General features: G+C 41.5%; 1 protein-coding gene across 1 annotated transcript; it reads left to right on the top strand.

The window, feature by feature from the left end:
- Window positions 1–4,952: 4,952 nt before the first annotated feature.
- Window positions 4,953–7,814, top strand: LOC139734115 (uncharacterized). Its single transcript, XM_071644935.1, has one exon. The coding sequence runs from the start codon at window positions 4,953–4,955 to the stop codon at window positions 7,797–7,799; it is 2,847 nt and encodes a 948-aa protein (XP_071501036.1). The 3' UTR covers window positions 7,800–7,814.
- The last annotated feature ends 1,945 nt before the right edge of the window (window positions 7,815–9,759 follow it).

The raw sequence follows: 9,759 nt of genomic DNA on the forward strand, positions 1-9,759 counted from the left end.
ATTCGTCTCTAATTGGTCCGGGAAAACCAAAAAGCCACTGCGTGACATTCAGCCTCTCGATTCATACTTTGGTCCAAACTTTATTAATTTACTCACTTTCCTTCGATTGACTGGAATTACAACGATCGAGGCTGGTGAGTATGATATTTTGGTTCGGTGTACTGGATGATGCAGCTATTCCAGTATGTTCTCTTGTTTTCCCCTCCCTCGCAAGATGTACCTGCAATGTCATGGATGTGTGTGCTCAGGCAGGGTGGAGAAGGATGAGGTTTCCATCCAACCAGGGAAGTAGACAGAAACGTCGCTTGATCTACCATTTCTCTGGTGTTTCTTAAAGGAGAACTTCAATCTGTTTAGAAATTATGATTTTTTTTTTTAAATTTCACTGCCGCCATCTCTGGATGAGAAAACTACAATTGATGTTTGTGACACCACTGCAAGATAATCATACAAAGAAAATCTACAGAGAATTCAAGAAAATTTCTTGTCTTTTCTTTTTGGGCAAAAAGTATACATCGCTATATAAAGGTCCCACGATATGTTACTGACACATGTTAAGGATAATACTGTTCCTCCTGCCTTCTGAAACAGGTAAGTCATGTGCTCTTTCATTTTGGTGGAAACATGAAAATATTTTGAATTCTGTTTATATTTAACTATGTTGATATCCTGCAACGACGACACACACTCATCCAGCAATGACAGTACAGAAACGTCAAACATTAGTATAATTGTGTAATGGATTGTCCAATTTTCCTCAAACTTTTACTGAAGTGTTCAACTAATGTTGCATTCACTCAATCCACACTTATATACATTGGGTGAACTAGTCATTTACTTGCTATTATAGCGGAAGGCTTAGTCGCATAGGGAGCTAATGTTGAACCATGGTTTGAGATTAATTTTCGTCTTGCATTGCAGTAAAATCTATTCTGGAGATTTTCTTTTGTTTTGTTTTGATTAGAAAACATATAAGAAATTTCCTTTCGGCATATTGTACCGAGGCATGTTGGTCATTCGAGCTTGTCCTCACTGTGCATGATACAACATTCTGTACATTTCTGTACACTTTTGTGTGGTTATCATTTATGAATGACATCATCCAGTCACAAGTGGCCGTAGTTACAGGTGCAGTATTCCTCCCCCCCCCCCCTTCCTCCTCCTCCTCATCCATTTTCTTCTCTTTATAATTATATTCAAAGATTCCGCTTCAATAATTGCGTTCACTGAGGGTGTTGAGCGTACGTGTCCACCACATCAAGGATTCATTCGTGAATACTTTTTGTGAAGGTTGTGCCGTATATGTCTTTGACCTTTCATTTCGTGTACTTGCCGAACCCTGGAAAAAAAGGAAATTGAAAATTGCACTGTTATTCAGCATGATTTTGTATCTTCCTAATTTCCGCCGTACAGTCTCGTGACGTCTGATTAAGCTATAATATTGGGTACCATGTAGTTGCAGCGCAGCAGGGGATCATATTCTTCCCTCTTTGCAACACGTACAAGTTCGAATTTCCACAACTCTCCTACGTTTTGTCCGATTTCTTTAGAGGGACTTCTCGTGATGTGTTTGCTTGACTTTCCTCTATATACATTAATTTTAAAGCCACACGATGAATGGTGCAATTTCCTTCATGTGAATTAGTTCATCCTATTGAGTTGGACCATCCATTCTTCCAATGCAAAAGACATCGAAGTTGAAACCCAGAACTTGTAAAAATGTCATACAAATGTTTTTACCACGCTTCTTCTTTTTTTGACTACAGAATTGATGATAATAATCAAAGTAATACAATTCTTAACATTCATATACCGTTGTTTATATTTCTGTTGTTATGGCAACATAAATGGAGAAGCCATTTCTGTAAAAAAAAAATAAATGAATATCATTATGGAAATTTTGCTTATTTCCAAGTGATGCAACTATTTGAGCTTCATTGTTTTGTCAGTTTGATATATTTGTAAACAGTATAAATTATTATGTAATAACGGAACTGCCTATGTAGCACACTTCTCCATTGTCAAATTTGGATTGGCACGTATAATGAGTGTTATCATTTATAAAACTTTGAAATATTGTTGAACAGGAGAGGTTGCTGACCATCAACTCCATTAACCGCAATAGATAAGTGTCATCTACCCGCGTGGAGAGAAATCGGAGTAGTGGATTTATAGGTAGCTGATCATAAAAAGAAAGTAAAAACAATATAGTAATGACCAACACGCTTTCGAAATCTACTTCAGATATTTATCTCCTCGCTATTAAAAGTTTGTTGTCCGTTGAAACATTAACGCATTGTAACCTGATGGTTAAAATCTATTCACAGTTTATTGGAAAATAGAGTGAGGGTTTACTCTTTTACATAATCCGCAGCATTTTTGCCGATAACCTTTTCAAATAATCGTCGTAATCTTTTCTTTCTTTTCCATACGATGCAGTAATATTTTTAATTTCATAGTACAAACGTTGTGCTGGCGTTAGCAAAAACAAAAAATCCAACCACCCCTCCCCCCCCCCCACAAAAAAAAAATAAAACCCCCAAAACAAAACAAAACAAAACAAAACAAGTACAAAATTTAGCATTCTGGACGTTTCACCCAAAGCGGACGGAATGTATTGAAATTAGGTGATTGCGACTAATATCGCTTGTTTATGAAAGCGTGTGAAAAACAACCCTTCCTATGCTGTGGACTTTGGACAGTGTGTACAAGGTTCTGGGGTTTTCCGTGCCAATCGGCACTCACAGTGCACAGACGGTTAAAGATTAGATGGTATGATTTTCTTGATTCAGGCCTGACGGCGATGGGACCTTTACCCCTCTGTTGGAGTTTAACCTATCTATTAAGGTCAACTCGAATAATAGTGTAGAATTGCACTTTACGAATATAAGTGGATTGGTAATTTTGCTCTTTTCTTTTTGTGTTGAAGGGCAGGAACACCTTTCGCCGACGTGAATAAGCTGTAAAGCCATTTTTAGGAAACAGAAAGCAGCCAAAATAAACCAAATTTGTCACCGCCGGAAATTGATAAGCTGGAGTGTGTGATACTGGTAGCCGTGTGTCTTTTTTTTTTCGGGTCAGCTACTAAGAACAAACCGCGGAAATATTATGCCGTGTTTCTGTACCGCATGACTATTGTCTCGTCTGTATCTGCACACTCAAACCCTCTGCATGCCAGATTGATTTCCTGTCCACATGTATGCAAACGTCCACATTCAATCATTGGCAAAAAAAGGGTTTAAAAAGTAACTTCATGTTCAAGTTGACTGAAATGAATAGAGTAATAACGGAAAATTAGAAGGAGGTTTCCTTGAAAGTGGATAAAGGATGAGGAAAAATAAAGAGAGTCATGGAATGACACTTTCTAGTCAAAGGGGGCATCGATTTCCATCACATGTATGCAAATTAAACGAGGCAATATCATGACGTCACAAACCTCGCGTTTGCCTTCGTTTAATTGTTTTGAACCTAAAGTTACTTTACCAGGTGACCAAGGGTATTAGATTGCAAAAAGTGAGGGGGGTATATTTACTGCTTGCATGAAAACGACAATTTCGTGAATTGTCATACACTAATGGTACTAAAACTTTGGAAGTTATGCATTATACCATAAAATTGCCTAATGTGTGTAATTACTGTACAGGTAGCCTATAGCAAAACATTGAAACAAACAATTCCATGAATTTATTACTTTGGTCAGATTATTGTGAAACCATGATACTTGATGCAGATTTGAACTTTATAGGGAGAACCATTGAGGTAGTGCGGCCTTCCACCTCCCTGGTAGAACAGTAGGATTTAATGCGCTGCCTTTTTTTCTACATTATCGTGTCATCATTAAGTTGGCGATTTTTTTTCTTCTTCTTCTTTTAGTAACATGCTCTGAGCATTATGAATGTTTGTCTTTCATTTATCTTGAATCTTTCAGGAAATGCGACCATTTCATATGTCCTGGATTGTCTTCTTAAAATGGCGTGCAAGTTTGAATGAGGTTTAGCAGTGCTTAAGTGCTATTCAACGTTTTTTAGTAACTCCATTAATACGACATCACGAAATGGTGTTGCTATATTCAATGTGACTTGTATGCTATGACAAATAAGAGGTGACTTAGTTGATTGATTTGGTTTCAGTCACCTAGAATGCAGAAAGGGAACAAACCTAGTCGATTTCCAACCTACGTACGACTGAAAATGACTCTTATATGGTAAAGATCCAGATTCTGACACTTTCAAACGAAACTTTTAGTGGATGATATGCACACGTCGCAGAATCATAATTTCTTGGTTATTTATCACACCGCTGTTGCTTCGTTTTGAATCGTACTTCTTTTTATAACTGACCTCTCAAGAAACATTGATGTGAAATATTTTTTCTTTCTATATCTCTGCTTAGAAACAGAGAAATATTCAAACTAACAGGTTGCGTGTTTTCAAAGTTGACATACTGCGATCCAATCGTGATTGATTGCATATCATTTCCTGTAAAGGACAAGAAGATCTAATATGACACTGAACTTAATCAAGACAAGTGTGCCTACAAAAATTGCAGCACTTGCTAATATAATCATGTTCATCTTTCGTTTAATGCTTTAAAATCTTTGTGTCCCAATTGTTTATTAGTGGAATAGATAATATCAATAAGTCTCTGTTGTCTTTTGTGTTTTCTGCAGGTAGCGGATGTTGTGTTTACAGCGTGTGTTCAGCCGGGAGATAGGGAGAATCCTATGACTGGGCAAATCCTACCTGTGTCATCTTCAATTGGCTCTGCCTTTAACTACCACTGAGAAGTTGCCATTGTCGTACGACTTGGACTGCATTTTGAACAATTAATCACAACGCGCGCCATTCGTGTTGAAAGTTCTGAGATGGCTGACGAGAGAAAGTCTTGAACAAAACCTTTTGACCAATCACTGCGTAAAGACACTTCTAAGTCCGATTTTTCAAAGTGTGAAAATGGCGGAAAGTACTCACAATCGCCGAACTTGCGTCTTTGTTATCCTGGCGTCGTTCGTAGCACAGGTGACAGCACAGTACTTTCTCGAAGAACCACGTGATATTGAGGTGATACAGGGGGGACTTGCACTTTTTCGATGTACGGTGACGGACATTCGGGATGATTTTAACGTTTATTGGCGCTTTGTAGCCGACGGATCGCTTGTTCCCCTTTCGTTAGACAGAGACGTAAAGAAATATGCTAGTTACCATGGCGACAGAACCCGTCGGCTGTCTATTACTGGCGATGCAAACCATGGGGAATACAATCTGCGCATCAAGAATATATCCATGGTCGATCAGGGACAGTATGTCTGCACTGTAATCACATCGGACAAAGTGGCGCACGATTCTAGAAGAGCAAGCCTCATCTTGCGTCCCCGCCATCCGGTCAATACTGCTATCCCCGATCCACTCCCGGCGTGTTCGATGGGTGTCCTCTCCTCACCCTATGTGACACAGATCGGCGCAGTGATCCGCCTAACTTGCGCATCACCGGCTGGGTCTCCTAGTCGAAAATTAGTATGGAAGCGTCAACCTTCAAACGCCCCAAGCACAGAACTTGTTACCTGTCCGGGGTCACCATGCGAACACAATAGAAAACTCTTGTGGGAAGACGTCGACACGAAATTTGTCTGTGAAATTTTGCCGGAGTTTCGCGTAGGTCCAGCTCGACCTGCCCATCCCGGGTGCAGCCTCACACCCCTGGATATCAAAAACGGAGTTGTAATTGATCCAGTAGTTGCCAACGTGCTTACAGGAGAGCGAGTAGGATTCCTATGTGTGCCAATCAACTCCAGGCCCTCTCAATTGATGTTTCACTGGTACCAGAACTCGCAAATCATTCCCAACGGCACGGACATGTCCGTGCTGAATCTCATGATTGATCGAAACGATGACAACTCAACTATTTCGTGTGTTGTATCGTCACTGGACGGAGCTTTCCTAGGCATTGGTTTCTCGCAGATCAAGATTTTGGATGCCGACGATATCTTCCCTGGCATTGAAGGATCTTCTCCCACCAATTTTCCAACTGAGGAAACCACCGACATTCCTAAAGATACCAAGATCATTGATGGTAGTGCCATATACGCTACCACCGTTTGGTCCGGTCAGCATAATCTCAGCCAGCAGCCCATCGCTGAGATTACAAACAACGGTAACGGGTCGAAACATCTGTCCATATCGATTGTTGGGTATGCGATTGCTGCGGCGCTGCTCATCTGTGCAGTTGGACGGGCGGTAGTGCTTTTCGTCCGGAAGAGAAAGAGCAATGGTGATGGAAAAGGTACGGAGAGTGCGCATGAGGGCAAGGGGAGTGGGACAAGCGCTAAATTTGAAATGAATGCCATTCCGGCAAGCGGGTTATATTCCGAAACGGCCAATTACCATGAAACAAATGAGCTTAATGAACGTAATGACCCCATTCACAACTTCTGCACGGATGATAATGCCGTTTCTACGGACAAGTACTACGCAGTACTCGACCCGGATGGGGAAGAAGAGTACGTCGATAGTGCATTTCTCAAAGAAGAAATCGCGAAAGGCGATTCTAACGAGGAATCTGCGTCTACCATTGCAGTCCCCTGTACGCCCAACGAGTACGCAAGACCAACGAATCGCACACTCGAGTTCGACAGATGGCCAAGGCAGAACGAAGGTCAGGGCACGGAGGAACATCACGAACGCAACCCTTCTGATTCATCTGCTAGTGCGTATGCTGTCACGGATGTTGTTTCACAGAGGGGTCGCTTTGTCTTCAAAGGGATGACTGGACGCGATGAGGCTGATGTCGGCATTTGCAGAAATCCATCATTCGATAGGTCCGCTTCCATGTCCAAGGCGCGTGATCGAAGTCGAAATGCGCCGCCTCTCCCTGTGCGAACGCTTCCTAGAACCTTATCCACCCCTGGACGACCCGATGACGTAAGCGAGGCACGCAAAGAAGGGCGTGCTTTAGACTCAGTACAAGGGAAGAATGAGGTTAAATCCAAACGCGGATTTAGCTCTCGTTGGCCGTGGTCAGGGCGAAACAAAAAGGCTTCATTGTCGACGTCAGTAAAGAACGAGAAGTTACCACAAATTCCCAACAGCCCCGAGGAATCCACTGACCAAGATCGTCGGTTATCCTTAGGTAGCGCAGGAAGCGGCGACTATGCAGAGATCAGTATCCGTAGGGGATCCAGCGCGGGGCCAGTAGAGAATGGGGAATATAACCTAGTTGAGACAAACTTCCCGAAGAGGGAAAGGTTACATAGCATCCCGGAACGACTGGACATGACTAATGGAGACATTCAGCCGTATACAGTACTCCATCGAGGAAGCAGACGTCCTCGAAGTGCTGTGCAGGAATCTTCAGACTCCGACTACGATAGACTGATGCGGCCGAGCAGGGTCCTTTCGGCCGAGCCAAAGAAGTCCGCGAAGATTCCTGTCTACGCCAAAGTGCAAAAATCGAAGAGTTTGGATCATGGACAGAGTCTTCAAAAGAAATCTCTCAGTAATTCTGAAACAACTTCCGGATCTCCTCCAAATTCTCTTCGAAAGAGCGAAAAATCGTCTTCGACTCCCTTCACCAGGAGCATGTCAGAGGGGGCAGCACCATGTCGAGGGAAGGTGCCCTCAACATGCGCTGGATACGAGACGGTCGAAACCATTCAAAGGACTGAAAAGCTGGACAGCATTTTGGTTCAGATTCGGAATAGCTTCCCGGGACAAACGCTGGATGAGCCGGATGAAAACGCCAACGATTCAGAATCAGTGTCAACTGGTAGTAAAGCAGGTGGGCATTTTGCAAAAATAGTTTAGAGGATTAATGAAAACCCTTCACAAGAATACTGTATGAGACTGAAGCGGCTTGCCATATATTGCCATGGAATCAAGATTGTCAGCGTGCAATAAATTCGTGCATTGGAATGTCACTCTAATGAACAATCGACATTTGTGACATTCGTGCATGGGAATGCCACTCTAATGAAAAATCGACATCTGTCGAATTACGTCTACCAGAAGCTGTATACTTTTGTTATCATTAATCTACCCGCATTAAAAAAAAAAAATCATTAATCAGTCCAATTATGTTGGCTTGTCTATGTCTCTCAAGTTGTAAATATTGAGGGGAAATGAGAAGTTATAAAAAAAAGAGAAATGCATATGGAACGTCTTTTCAATCCTGTAGTCTTCAGGGGGGGTCCACTGATAATAAGTAGTTACACTACATTTACGATATAGCAAATCTGGAACTGGCGCAGAAAGCCAGCAGTTGCTTGAAGGAAACCCTTGGGAGGAGAGTATATGCCTTTCAAACAAATTCATTACAAGTAGAGATATACAGAGATATAGATACATAGAATACTTACTAGAGAGATAGAGAGAGGAAGGGGTGATCAGTAAGATGGAAAGATGCGAGGAAATGAGAATAGAGTAAAGGCCGGAGGGCTTTCAGGAAAACAACTGATTGAAATAAAGTCTAGATTGGTTTCAAAAACCTATGGCGTTAAGATTCATTGGAGCGGGAAGAATCACTGGCCCGACTCAGATTGGAGAATCCCCGTAACAGATTGTGTACAGCTCTGTCATATGTCTCTGGTGTGCTAACACATCCGAAGAATCTTGACTGGAGTTGACCGTTGTCGATGAGAGTACTCTTCGATGCACATAATTCGCTGTCCGGTGCATGCTATTCGTGGCTTTCGAATTTATCCTGGTGGACAGGGAATGAATAAGCCAGTTTACAGTTCCACATTGCGGATGAGCAGAAAAAGGTCATTGGTACAATCAGGCATGTTTGTTTTTGAATTCACTGAGATAAGCATCCCTAATTCAATGATTATTCATGTACCCTTGTAAATGGTGCTTACCAGCACATCCACCTGACAGCAAGCTTGGTATTTAGCAATGTTTGTAGAAAAAAGGTTTTGTTTTTATGCACTCGAGACAAAACAATGAATTTAATGTCTGGAGGAAAGAACATTTCAGCTGCTCTGAGCAAGTTCATCCTTTGCTTGAACGTGATTTCCTTAAATTATGGGCATGCTTACGCATCATGCTGCTTTGAAAACGAGTGAAGTGCCTAACCAACTGAGAAAAAAAGGAAGGTCATTTGTATCAATGTGTCCGCGAGCTAACTATGAACTGGCTTTGATATTGGGCCACATCTGAATCTCTACGCTACCGGGTATTTCATATAATCTGACAGATTCAACATTCCTTCTCATTCCTACATTACTTGAAGACATGGTCGTAAAATGACAATTGGTACACGTATGATTATTAGTTGCGGTTTTAAGCCTTCAACTTTTAATGAGATAGTTGTCGCAAGTTATTGTGAAACAATCTGTTTTATGAAGAAAAATGAAAAGAAATTTGTGAAAGCATGTAGAAAACTGCAAAATCACGTGTAACTTTTACAACGTTATGTAGGAGTCCTGTACTAAAGGAATGCATTGGGATTGAAATCTCATTTGTATGTTACGGTAAGAGAAGGCATTGTCAATGTATTTACTCATGATGAGTGAACGACCAGACTCCCCGATGCTGCTTTGTATGCCTTTATCCCTAGTTAAAACAGCGGCGTCGCATAAAAGGCTTTTTCATAACGGGGAGTGACATTACATGACTGTTTTGAGCACCCCATGTTGTATGACACACGCACATTTCCCTATTTTCTATTGTAAACCGAGACGATGGGCACTGGGGTGTCAATCAAATTGAATGTCAGCAGCATTCTTCAACGTTTATCATTATGACTATAATTGTTTCAAAGTGT

Source organism: Diadema antillarum, unplaced genomic scaffold, assembly GCF_040938485.1.
Source record: "Diadema antillarum isolate AM-2024a unplaced genomic scaffold, OU_Dant_1.0 scf00000025, whole genome shotgun sequence".
Classification (NCBI taxonomy): domain Eukaryota; kingdom Metazoa; phylum Echinodermata; class Echinoidea; order Diadematoida; family Diadematidae; genus Diadema; species Diadema antillarum.